This window comes from Somniosus microcephalus, chromosome 11 (assembly GCF_052327205.1).
Source record: "Somniosus microcephalus isolate GS21.2 chromosome 11, FLI_Smic_1.0, whole genome shotgun sequence".
In the NCBI taxonomy this organism is placed as follows: Eukaryota; Metazoa; Chordata; class Chondrichthyes; order Squaliformes; family Somniosidae; genus Somniosus; species Somniosus microcephalus.
This window is the reverse complement of record NC_140997.1, coordinates 56,248,021-56,262,028: the sequence shown is the minus strand read 5'-3', so window position 1 is coordinate 56,262,028 and position 14,008 is coordinate 56,248,021. Positions and strand designations below refer to the sequence as shown.

At 45.3% G+C, this 14,008-nt stretch overlaps 1 protein-coding gene across 7 annotated transcripts in view; it reads right to left on the bottom strand.

Moving 5' to 3' along the window:
* The window catches only part of cfap70 (cilia and flagella associated protein 70), a 122,527-nt gene that overhangs the window by 66,549 nt on the left and 41,970 nt on the right, over positions 1 to 14,008 (bottom strand). For 6 of the 7 annotated variants that reach the window (XM_086000702.1, XM_086000705.1, XM_086000708.1 and 3 more), the window contains exons 12-13: positions 10,460 to 10,534; positions 1,979 to 2,070 (exon numbers count right to left, since the gene is read on the bottom strand). In XM_086000702.1, coding sequence (XP_085856828.1) covers positions 1,979 to 2,070; positions 10,460 to 10,534 — 167 coding nt within the window. The remainder of the gene's footprint in view (positions 1 to 1,978; positions 2,071 to 10,459; positions 10,535 to 14,008) is intronic. The other variant, XM_086000704.1, reaches the window with a different exon arrangement.

Genomic DNA, 14,008 nt, shown 5'->3' with positions numbered 1-14,008 from the left:
AACAGACCAGGAATTGAACAGCGTCTTTCTGTATATATCAGTAAAAAGAGAATTATTAAATTTGAAGTGGGTCCCGAGAGGAGAAGATAGTGAGCTAGTAGAAGATAAGCAGAAATTGGTGATGATACTCAAGTACTTTGTTTTTCATTTTTGGTTCTGGTCACAACAAATTGAGACAGAATGCAAAAGTTATGTCTACCAATGACATGATTGAAGCGATCTTGTTTGGTTCTAGCTAGCACCTCCAATATTCCTGCTCCGAGTCCATCAACCACTGTAGCTGCCCTATAAGTGGTGCGCAACCTTGGCATTCTGTTAAATGCTTTCAAATCTGCATCTGGTCCAAAGCCAGAGCATTGTGTGCTGATGCTCCTACCCTCACTCTCACCACTACTGAACCCTTCATCCATGCCTATATCACCCCGAGGATCAATTTCTCAAATACTATCCTTGCTAGCCTCCTAACCTCTACTTTTCACAAACTTCAGCTAATCCAGAATCCTTCTGGCTGAAGTCCTCTTCTGCACAAAACCTGCACACACCTCACCTGTGCCCTTCAGATCCCTCCATGGTCTTGCTCCATTCTATCTGGGAAATATTCTCCAGCCCTATGCCCAGATTGCTGCTTGCTCCAGGCTCCTCCTGCTGCATCACGGGAGGCTGATCATTCAGACATTATACTCCTGCCTCAGAATTCTTTTCCAAAACCATTTTGTCTTGTTACCTTTCCCGCTGCCTAAAAAAGCACAGTTAAATTTTCCCTCTTCACCCGTGCCTCCAAGCCCACCTAAATTCCTTCATTTTCTGTTCAATGCCCATCATTTTCTGCTTAAAGTTGGCATTCTGCAAAGTGCCAAAGAAGTATTCTTATAGAGAGCTGTAAAATGGTGGGTACGCATTGTCAACTGCAGTTGGCAAGTCCTCAGCACCATGTGGTGCCAATGTATTTTCAACACCAATTACAGGACAATGTATATTCAGTAATAGCTAATTGAAAGTGCTTTGATTTCTTGGGCTAAATATGCTTTTCTATTAGAATAATGCAGAATTATGCTGTAACTGTTCCTTATGGTTGTATTTTATGATCCTGAAGAAATCTGGTAAGTTGCAGTATTACATTTTTTTCATCTATCTTATACAATCATTGTTGGTATCAGCCATCATTACTTTACTGCTGCATTTTGTGCAGCTTTTAAAGTCTTGAGCAGATGTCAGTACAGGCATGCTAACCCAATGATGGAGGCACTTAGTTTATTCTGATGTAGACAACTAATGGCATGGGTCAGTGTCAAAGGACATACTGTGTGACACCCAATCTGGGGCCTACTCAGTGTAGACTGTAAAATTCCAATTTGTATTTACTCCCTGGTTTGCATTTTCCTGTTTTATTTGCTGTCTAGATGGCCACCTATAGAGGTTGCTGGCCTTACCATATGACCTAAAAAGCACAGATTTTATTTTGGATGCTTGTCCTGAATATGATAACTATTATGGACATTTTCTGGCGGCTCAGTGTCCAGTACCAACATCTTGGTCCCCGATGAAAGCTAGGAAAAAACATAAAAAGACCAGACACCAAATCAATTAACAAACTGTTTAATAACCTACGTATGACTAACATAACCTACTCCTGTGGAGAGGCTGGAGACTTTGTCCCAAACAAAAGGTCTGGTGCGAGCAGGAAAGAATCTTTAGTTGGAGAAAAACAAACAGGTGCATGTCCTGATATAGGAGTAGGAGACCACATGCAATACCACTTATCTCCAATTTCCTGACATCATATTTATGTGCATGCTCAGTGGATGATGGTAACCCCCAGAACTTATCAAGCTAAGATGTACTCCTATGGTATATGGATGATGTGGAATGAAGAAAAACTATTATTTTATATATTATCAGAAGTTAATCATCAACAAGAAGATAATAATTTGCACATCTGAAAGTACTGTGAATGTTCTCTATTCAGTCTGAAATGTACCTTTTAACCAGTTCCTCACGGAGTCGCTTCTGCACCAGAGGTTTGGCCAGACTAAACTCCAAAACGATGTATGACCTTGCGTCTACATATTGCTGAAAGGTTAAATTTAACAGTGAAAGATTTTCAAAGTTTGCAAACTCATTCTTGACAATTAAAGATAAATGAATTATTGAATGAAAGGAAGAGCAGCAACATCAAAACAAATCTGATTCCCAAATGTGGCTTATTAATTGTGGGTATCAATAATGCACCGTGACACCCGATTTCTGTCGTGCTTTGGACTCCCCTATTATCAGATGCTATGCATCCATTGCTTGACAGTATAGCAGACCAGCATGTAGTGCATTGGGAGCCTGTGCACAAAATTTGTGCAAGGCTTATTAAAGCCCCAAATAAAATGAAAGTTAAAGCATCGCCCCACAATACATCTCGAGCGCCTGAGTGGCACTCCATCAACTAAGCATCTATTTTCAACAGACACTTCAGGGAAAGCCTGCTTCAATAATTCAAAACTTTGGTCCAGTGTGGCCCTCTCCAGTTATAGGGCCACTTTCACTTTGCTGCCCATCTTTCATAAGGCCTGCAATGGCTACTTCTTCAAATAGATCCCAATCTTATCGAACACCTACACTTTCCAACCCTTGTCCACGCTTTTGTCATCTCTAGATTTGACTTTTCCATTACCCTCCCTGCAGGCATCCAACTTGTCCAATACTCCTCCACCTGTATCCTATCCTACACTAAGTCTCAGTCACCCAGCAGCCTCTCCTCACTTGCCTACTCTGGCTCCCAAACATTCAAAGCATTACATTTATATCCTCATCTTCAAATATTTCCACAGCCTCACCCCACCCCAACTCTGCAACTTCCTCCGACCTTACACTGGACCTCTGACTCTGGCCTTTTGTGCACCCCTCCCTCTTACCTCGCATTTGGTGGAGGAGCTTTCAGTTGCCTCAGCCCTACTCTGTGCACCTCCCTCTTTAAACTACTCCACCTCTCCACTTTTTTCCTCTCTGCCTTTAAAAACCTTAAAACCCATTTATTCAACCAAGCTTCTGGTCACCTCTTCTAATTTCTCCCTCCAAGGCTCAGACTCGGTTTATTTTGCTATTTACCTTTGCTCCATCCATCCCCACCCCCCACCAGTTGAAGCATCTTGGGATACTTTCTACATTAAAGGCACTATATAAATGTAAATTGTTGTTTCCTCACACCAGTCCCTCCATTTCAAAACTATCATCACCCCCTTTCTCAAAAATCCACCTTCCAGCCCTTTCTTTATCTTTGCTAACTATGGTCCCATCTCCAACCTCCCTTTTCTGTCCAAGGTCCTTGAAGATGCGGTCACCTCCTCGATCCATGCATTCTCTCCAGCAATTCCCTCCAATCAGGTTTCCAGCCCTCCCACTGCACTAAAACAGCCCTAAACAAAGTCACAAATAGCAAGCCCTATGATTGTGGCCATGGTGCATTATCACTCCTCTTCCTCCTCGACCTTTCTGCAACCTTTCACATGGTCAATCACACCATCCTCTTCCAATGCCTCTCCTCCTCCATACGGCAATAAATTGGGAAAAGGGGAAGTGCAACGAGACCTGGGTGTCCTTGTGCACCAGTCGCTGAAGGTAAGCATGCAGGTGCAGCAGGCGGTTAAGAAGGCAAATGGTATGTTGGCCTTCATAGCGAGAGGATTCGAGTACAGGAGCAAGGATATCTTGCTGCAGTTGTACAGGGCCTTGGTGAGACCACACCTTGAGTATTGTGTGCAGTTTTGGTCGCCTTATCGGAGGAAGGATGTTCTTGCCATGGAGGGAGTGCAGCGAAGATTCACCAGACTGATACCTGGGATGGCAGGAATGACGTATGAGGAGAGATTCGGTCGATTGGGCTTATATTCACTGGAGTTTAGAAGAATGAGAGGGGATCTCATTGAAACTTATAAAATTCTAACAGGACTAGACAGACTAGATGCAGGAAGAATGTTCCCGATGGCGGGGGGAGTCCAGAATCAGGGGGGTCACAGTCTAAGGATAAGGGATAAGCCATTTAGGACAGAGATGAGGAGGAATTTCTTCACCCAGAGAGTGGTGAACCTGTGGAATTCTCTACCACAGAAGACAGTTGAGGCCAATTCTTTAAATATATTCAAGAAGGAGTTAGATATATTTCTTAAGGCTAAAGGGATCAAGGGATATGGGGAGAAAGCAGGGACAGGGTACTGAATTTGGATGGTTAGCCATGATCTCATTAAATGGCAGAACAGGCTCGAGGGGCTGAATGGCCTACTCCTGCTCCTATCTTCTATGTTTCTATGTTTCCATTGTCCAGCTCCATAGGAATACCCTTACTTCGTTTCACTCTTACATATCCAATTATAAGCAGAGCATTTTTAACAATGGATTGCCTTTCTATTTCCACACCACTGTCACTCCAGAGTCCTCCAAGGATCGATCCTTAGCACCCTCCTCTTCCTCATTTGCATGCTGGCCGTTGGCAACAAGATCCTCAGACATCCACTTGTACGCTGATGACACCCAGCTCTACCCCTTTACTGCCTCCATGGCATCAGGTTACTTATCCAACATCCAGTCTCATATGAGCTGTAATTTCTTCCAGTTAACTTTGGGAAGACCAAAGCTATTGCCCTTGACCCCCTGGCACAAACTCTGTACCCTCACCACTGACTCCATTCCCCTCCTGGCCATTAACTCAGGCTACACCAGGCTGTTGACAATGTTGGGTTCCTGTTCAACTCTGAGCTGAGTTTCCAACCCCATATCATCTCCATCACAAAGACTGCCTACTTCCACCTTTGTAACATAATTTGCCTCCACCCCTACGTCAGCCAAAATGCCACTGAAATCCTCATTCTTGTCATCTCCAGAAAGAATTACTCCAATACTTTCCTGGCCGTCCTTCCATCTTCCACCCTTTATAAATTGCAGCTCATCCAAAATTCTGCTGTCCGTATCCCATCCTGGACCATTCCACTCGCTCATCACCCTCGTCTCATTGATCCTACACTGGCTCTCAGTCCCTCAACTCCTCATATTTCACCCTTTTGTTTAAATACCTGCATGACTACCCTCATCTCTGTAACCTCCTCTAATGCTTTAACTGTAGTGTATGTGCCTTTAAGGGGAGAACTACTTTTTACAGCTCCTGTATACTGTAGTACCGGCAGTGACCACACCTGTATATAACCCTGAGTAGGGATCTGTACTTTTTAGTTTTAGAGCAACCCTCATCCAGTAAACACCTGTTGATTGCTCCTCTGCAGTCTCTGTCGATTATTTGAAGAACACACTACCTAAAGATTCACGGATTCAACATTGGCGACGAGGTGATTCGAACCTACCTGCAACTCTGCAGAAGAAGGCCGATTCCATCAGTGCGGGCGTCGACCATCCTGAGAGGACTTGAGCAGGCAGAGGAGGCTGTGGAGAGCTGGGCTTGGTTCTCCAGCCGTGATGATCCAGCGCAGCGGGCTGTCAGCAGGTACGGCGAAGACCCTTCCCGGACAGCGGCGGCGGGAGCCGACCGACGGCACAGAAAAAGGCCAAGCAGCGTCGACGGGTAAGAGAGAGGGTAAAGCGCACAGGGCGCAGCCGGGGTTGAAGACCGAGCGGCATCAACGAGAGAGGGTGAAGCGCGCAGGGCGCAGCCGGGGTTGAAGACTGAGCGGTGTCAACAAGAGAAGCTCGCAGGAAAACGCGCAGAGCGCGGCCGGTGTTCAAGGGCTGAGCAGCGTCCGCGGGGGAAGAAAAGAAAGCGCGGGAGACGCCATTTGGGCCGCAGCGGAGAAGAAAGGGAAGCGCGGGAGACGCCATTTGGGCCGCAGCGGAGAAGAAGGGAGAGCGCGGGAGACGCCATTTTGAGCCAGCGGAGAAGAAGGGAGAGCGCGGGAGACGCCATTTTGAGCCAGCGGAGAAGGGAGAGCGCGGGAGATGCCATTTTTAGCCAGTCTAACCACACCCAGGGATGCAGAAGAGTGGCAGGGTCACAGCGTTCGACAATGAAGTTGAAGATTGGGCGACATATGTAGAACGCATAGAGGTGTACTGCAAAGCGAATGAAGTGCCAGATGCCAGGAAAGCACTGGTATTGTTGAATTCCATGGGTGCAAAAACGTACGGCTTACTGCGAAACCTAGTCACCCCAGAGAAGCCAGTGGAAAAGGATTTTGAAAGCAGTGGCAATCCTACAGGACCACTTAAACCCCACACCGCTGCTGATAGCAGAAAGATTAAAGTTTCACAAAAGGAACCAGCATAAAGGCGAAAGTAATGCTGAGTATTTAACAGAACTGCGCAAGCTATCGAAACACTGCCAGTTTGGAACGGGACTAGCAGATAGTTTAGGGGACAAGTTTGTGTGTGGGCTTCAAAGTGAAGGAACCCAGAAACGGCTTCTATCAGAAAAGGATCTTACGCTGGACAAGGCTTTCAACATGGCAGTATCACACGAAGCAGCCGCACGGGGCGTTGCAGAGATACAACGGAGACCACAAGAATATGGCACAAATGGAATGTCATATGGAGCAGTGAAGTGTTATCGCTGCGGCAGAACAACACACAACCATAAGGATTGTTGGTTCAAGGACCAAGTGTGCAGACAGTGTGGAAAAGTAGGACACATAGCAAGAGTCTGCAGGTCGGGAAAGAAAACCAGCAGCAAGAAACCTCCACAGGAGAAGTACAAAAAGGTATGTAAGGTGACGGAGAGTAGTTCAGACGAACAGAAAAGTGATACAGACTCCGGAAGCAAGGAGCTGGTTGTCTGAAACTACATAATGTAACCAAAATGGAGGATCACCAAACTATCTGGGTCACGCTCAAGATAGACGGAGTCCAAGTGAAAATGGAATTGGACACAGGATCAGCCCTAACAGTCATAAACCAAAGGGACTACAAGCGGCTATTCTCACGTATACCCTTGAGAGATACAGAGATTATCTTGAAGACGTACACGGGGCAAAAAGTCTACCCCAAAGGAAAAATAAGGGTGAACGTGATATACAACGGCAAGGAAACACCAAAAATGGACCTATATGTATTGCCAGACGGAGGACCACCACTACTAGGACATGAATGGATCCGGAAGATACACAGTCAGATTGGCATGCCATACAAGCACTGACGGTAGATGCCAAAAAGGATGATGATGTCACACCTGGACGACTGTCAAAAATGCTAACTGACGCACAAGAAGTGTTCCAGGAGGGACTCGGAACACTAAAAGGCATAACAGCGACGATCAAAATAGAGGAAAATGCAAGCCCAAAGTTTTTTTTTTTAAGGCCAGACCGGTGCCTTATGCGATCCGCCCAGCCGTCGAAGCAGAGCTGGAAGGTTTGGAACGTTCTGGAGTACTGTCCAAAGTGGACTGGAGCGAGTGGGCTACACCCATCGTTCCTGTAATGAAGAGGTCGTTGAGTAATACGCCTGGGGAACCAAAGAAGATTCGCATCTGTGGGGACTGTAAGGTGACAGTGAACCCAGTCCTTCACACGGTACAATATCCGCTTCCGAGGATTGAAGATATTTTCGCCTCGCTATCTGGAGGAAAACGCTTCACTAAGATTGATCTGGCCCAGGCGTACCTGCAAATGGAGGTAGAAGAAGCCTCAAAACAGTACCTCACGATCAACACTCACAAAGGTCTCTACCAATACTACCGGCTGGTGTTCGGGGTAGCATCAGCTCCGGCTATTTGGCAAAGGGCAATGGATCAAGTCCTGCAAGGGATTCCAGGGACCCAGTGTTATTTGGACGACATCCTGGTCACGGGCGAAAATGACAGTGATCACCTCGCCAACCTGGAGCAGGTGCTCACTAGATTGAAGGAATATGGGCTCCGAGCTAATCGCCACAAATGCGAGTTTTTCCAGAAGCAGATCTCGTATTGTAGCCACGTTATTGATGAAGAGGGGTTACATAGGTCCCCTGAAAAGATTGAGGCAGTAGTCAAGGCTCCAGCACCGGAAAATGTGTCACAACTGAGGTCGTTCCTCGGGCTGGTGAACTACTACCATAAGTTCTTGCCGAATTTGTCTACGTTACTACACCCACTGAACACCCTACTGCAAATGGGGGTACCTTGGAAGTGGAATGACGAATGTAAACGAGCTTTCCAGAAGTGCAAAGAATTGATCACATCAAAAGAGGTGTTGGCTCATTTCAACCCAGCACTACCAATTCGGTTGGCGTGTGATGCATCACCCTATGGTATTGGAGCGGTGATGTTGCACAAATTCCCGGACAGCTTGGAGAGGCCAGTAGCCTTTGCGTCTCGGTCACTAACCTCAACCGAGCGTAACTACGCCCAGATTGACAGGGAGGCCCTCAGCCTAGTGTGGGGAGTCAAAAAGTTCAACCACTATCTGCACGGGCAGAAGTTCACCTTGCTGACTGACCACCAGCCACTTGTCTCCATCTTTAATCCAAAGAAGGGCGTTCTGGTGATGACTGCGCAACGGCTACAAAGATGGTCCCTTTTTCTAGGGGCGAACCAATATGAAATAGAGTATAAGGGCACGAAACAGCATGGAAACGCTGATGGGCTATCACGCCTGCCACTGCCTACTGCGGAGGAAGCACCAGCAGTGAACCCTGTCGAAATATTTTATTCGACTATAATTGAACGCTTGCCAGTAACTAACGCGGATATAGAGAAGGAGACCCAAAATGACCTGACACTGTCTCGGGTATATGATTTGACGGTGAAGGGATGGCCAACACATGGCGACTCACTGTTGCCAGCATTCTCATCCAGAAGAGAATAGCTGTCAGTGTGCCAGGGGACCTTGATGTGTGGATCCCGAGTGGTAATTCCACCCAAGTTAAGGGAGAGTGTGCTCAATGAGCTTCACGAAGACCATCTGGGAGGGGTGAAAATGAAAAGCCTTGCTAGGGCTTATGTGTGGTGGCCGGGGATCAATCAGCAAATCGAGGACCTGACCAAGAGCTGCTCAGGATGCCAGAAGGTCCAAAATGCACCACAACATGCCCCTCTACACCCATGGGAGTGGCCCTCCTCTCCATGGCAACGGGTGCATATTGATTTTGCTGGTCCATTCATGGACTCAATGTTCTTAATAGCCGTGGATGCGCACTCGAAATGGCTTGAGGTGATCAAAATGTCCTCCACCACCACGGAGAAAACGATTGCAGTCCTACGGACCATATTTGCCAGGAACGGCTTGCCAGAGCAGATTTGCTCTGATAACGGACCACAGTTTGTGTCCGAAGAGTTTCGGAAATTTATGAAAAGGAATGGGGTAAGGCATTACACATCCGCCCCGTATCATCCAGCCACAAATGGATTGGCTGAGAGGTTCGTACAAACCTTTAAAAAGGCAGTAAGGGCCATGTGCGATGACGACATTCCACTGCAGCATAAGGTGGACAATTTCCTGTAAGCCTACAGAAATGCGACACATGCAGTTACCAACCAGACCCCGGCCATGATGTTCTTTAACCAAAGGTTGAGATCTCGTCTGGATTTGCTCAGACCAAATGTACGAAGAGATGTTGAGAATAAGCAATTCCAGCACATCAATGAGAAGCCGACAAGGAGCTTCAATGTAGGGCAACCAGTCTTGGCCCGCGACTACCGAACAGAGAAATGGCAACCAGGAACGATATGCACACGGCAGGGGCCACTAATGTACACAGTGAATGTTGGGGAGAACATTGTGAGACGCCATGTCAACTAGATCCTAGCGTCACAGGAACGAGTCAACCCCATGTCTCGCGTGCCTGGTAATGAACCCGACATACAGGTAGCATCTACCCCAGAAACAGTAGTATCGGAAGCTGATGAACCAACCGACGACAGGGGGCCAGAATCGCCTCCGCACCAAGAGCAAGACACTCAGGAAAGGCACTATCCAGAAAGGATCAGGAAGCCGCCCCAAGACTGAATTTATAAATGGACTATTTTCAGTTAATGTTGCATGTTAAAAGTGTTAATTGTTAAATGAATGTTATGGTACTGTTAATCTAAAAGGGGAGGAATTGTAGTGTATGTGCCTTTAAAGGGGAGAACTACTTTTTACAGCTCCTGTATACTGTAGTACCGGCAATGACCACACCTGTATATAACCCTGAGTAGGGATCTATACTTTTTAGTTTTAGAGCAACCCTCATCCAGTAAACACCTGTTGATTGTTCCTCTGCAGTCTCTGTCGATTATTTGAAGGACACACTACCTAACGATTCACGGATTCAACATTAACCAGTGCATTCATATGAGGAATCGCTCCATGCAGAGGTTAAGGAACGAGAGAAGGGAGGAGATCTCGGTGAGAAAGTCGGCGTGGGGCTTGGATGGTCATAGACAATGTTGATTTTAAGTGAGTGGCAAGATGGCTGGAGGAGGAAGATGTGCAAACAAAAACCCCTGTAGAATTTCAGAGGCACTAATAATATGCATAGCTGTCTCTCAACACAGGTTGCGCTACTTTAACAGACATACCTCTCCTTCCACATTAACTGCAGATGACACCTCTGCCTCATGTTCTGCGATAAATGACTTCACATTTACTGAGTTCTACAGAAAGACAAAAAAATACTTCACCAGGAAACAGGAAGTGAAATACAATTTTTTGGATCAGAATAAAACATCCCAGAAAGAAGCAAAACTAGTACACCCTAGTCTACCAGAGCCAAGAATTATTTTTCATCCTCTAAAACAACAGCAGGATCTTGTTTCTAGTATTAGCCGCTCCATCAGAAAAATCAGACTGGAATCTTCATTCTCAAAAAAGTTTTATCCAATTAACTATCACATATGCTGAACAAGTCCAAATCTGAATCTTGTCCTAGGGACAACCTTTAATGAAGTTCAGATTTAGCTTCAACTTCCAATGTAATTGAGATAATCTGAAACTGAATGCAAATCCAAACAAGATTTTCTTATTGGTTTGGCTCTCTGCAGGTCGTATCATCAGTAGCCTTTGATCCAAAGCCCCATCTTTGAGATAAAGATAACAGTCCTGGCGCTTTTATGAAATACCTTCCATAAAGCAGGTGTCTGTCCTGCCGGTGTGGAATGTAAAACTTTTAGGCCAGACTGAAGTGCAATAGCTCCATTTTAATACTGAAATTCAGACAAATAGATGTAAATATGGGTTTGCATGATTTCCCATCCATTTAGCACAGATTTGTACTATGCAATCTCCTCATCCTTCTGAATGAGTGTAAAGGGAAGTTCAGTTTGCGATGAAGCTCTTGATAATGCAGGCGCATTTTGTCTTTTTTCCATTTTTAACATTTTCAGTGCCTTTTAGTGCTGGTTTTTGATATTTTTTGCCTTTTTCTACTTTTTTTTCTCTGATTTTTATTTGTACTTTTTCATTATCAGAACATGTAGGTGATGTTTATGTAGAAACAAAAATAGCCAAGTACTGGCTGCAAAAATCAGTGGAAAGCCAACTGTAATTGAAGCATTTACAAGACTTCTGCAGAACAGCACAAACATTAAAAAAAGGACAAGAAAAGCATCTCCTAAAATACTAATTTTCACTGGAGCTCAGGAAGCAACAGGAAGACCACAGCATCCTGTGGCCTTCAGCAAATCAAGTTAACTTTAAATCACCCCAAATCCAATATTTAAAAAATAATTCTCAGGATGTGGCATTTATTGCTCCTCTCTAGTTGGTGGTGGGCCTTCTTCTCGAACCACTAATAACAGTTTGATACAACGGAGTGGCTTGCGAGGCCACTTCAGAGGGCAGTTAAGAGTCCAGCACATTATGGGACAGGGTTACATATAAATCAGACCAGATAAAGATACTACAGGACTTTAGTGAACCAGTTGGGTTTTTGTGACAATCTGACAGCCTCATGGCCACTTTTTACAGATACCAGCTTTTTATTTCCAGATTTTTTAAACTGAATTCAAATTCTCAAACTGGCAAAGTGACATTTTAACTCACATTATCTGGATTATTAGTCCAGGACTCTGAATTACGAGTCTATTAACATAAACAATATACTACCGTACCCATATGGTTGAAGTGGTACAAAATGAAAGAAAGCATATTTGGTAGATCAGCAGGCACCAAGGCCTACCATTATGTCACCAATCATATCTACAGGATGCAGCACACCTACTTGTCAACAACCGAGGGTAACTGCCTCCACAACCACTGGGTTAACAGGGAGCCAGCTGCAGTGCTATGCCATCTACTGCAAAGACACCTGGAGGCACCTGCACCACTGGGAAGTAATTGAGGCCACCAATGCCCTTCACTTTTCTCTGCATAGAGATCATTTGCAACATCAGCAAATGTGCTTCTGACATGGGCATCAAACAGGCAATTGATGCATCAATCAGCTCATTTCTCACTGAATGGTAACAGGAGTATGACATGGCTGCTCAACGTCATAATATTGCTACATTTCCAAAGCACGCCCCACCCCGGGGAGGGGGAGTCACCGATGGCAACTATATGGCCATCCAGGCATCAGGTTCCTGCTCATCTTCTGTCACCACCTCTTGGTCCTCCTCATCTGCACACTGTGATTCACCTAGTGCTACCTCCTCAAGTTCACGAACTGCATCCTACAGTACAATGATTTTGTGTGTAAATTGGGCAGATGGGTGATGAAATTCAAAGTAGAGAAATGCAAAGTGACGACAAAAAATCCAGGAAGGGACTATTGCTTAAATGGAGAGAAAATAATGTGCATGTAAAAAAATGTTTTAAAGTGCGTGGAAATGAGAGATCTGGGGGTCCTGATTGACAATAAATTGAAGCAATTGCAACAATGCTTGGTAGGAGTGAGTAAAGCAAATCAGATGCTGGGATGCATTGAAAGGTCAATATTGAGCCGAAATAGTGATGTAGTCATGCCACTTTATAAATCGTTGGTGCGATCACACCAAGAATATTGTGTACAGTTCTGGTCACCACAGTAGAAAAAGCATATTGTAGCTACTGAAAGGATACAGAAGAGAGCAACCAGAAAGACTGAGGAGATAGAGGGTTTGAATTTTGAAGAGCGAATATGTAAATTGGGCATGTTCTCACTGGAAGAGAAGGTTGAGAGGTGATATGATTGTTGTTTTTAGGATTCTAAAGAGACTAGATAATGTAGACCATGACAAGCTGCCAATCATACTGGGGCGGGATTTCCAAGCAGGGAGGAGGAGTTCTGGTCCCCTGAATGCTGTGGAGTTTGAACTCCACAGCATGCGTGGTTTTTTTTCAACAGCATCCCTGTCCAGAAGCCAGCCTGATTGACAGCCATCAAACGGGGCTTCAAGTGCTGAACTGCTATATTACTTACCCATCCACTGATTTTTGCCAGCCACTTCTTTGGAAAGACTGACAATATTTTAAGAACCCTTAAAGCATTTATAAAAGCAGTAAACCATTTCAAAACCTCTTACACCCTTTGGAAAGGCTGGACATTTTCCTAACCCACATATAACCACTAACTTTTAATTGGCTACATCTCTTTAAATATGGCCTGCAGCACTTTTGATAGCGCAATGGATTTTGTGCCCCCATTGCCAAACCAGTCTACCCGTACCAAGCCCAATTCAGGTCAGGGGATCACTTTGAAAAATAAATGAGGATCAACCGTACAACATTCGGTGAGGTCAGTTGTTCCCAATTTGTGCAAACAAGAAGCTCACACTGCTCTGGTGCTGCTGCCAGTGCTGGGACTGGAAAATCTACCCAACCTGGCTTAGTAGACTGTCAATCGACATGTAAACCTAAAGACAGCAAGATGCACATACTCACTCCACAGAGATGCATTCTGATGAACATTCAACCCTTCTGATTTATCTGTTTCAAGGATAACCACTTTGTTGTTTACCATCCTAAAAACGAAGGGGGTGAATTTGGCATCCCCGCCTCCACCCCACCGCCCTGCCCCACCTCCCCTCCCAACCACTTACCTTATTGCAGGGGATCATTCTTTTGGTGGAGGCATCCTGCCTGCTTGAAATCACCCTCCCACTCGCCGGCCAGCTAATGCTTCCCGACAGGTTTGGGTGGGAGACTTATGG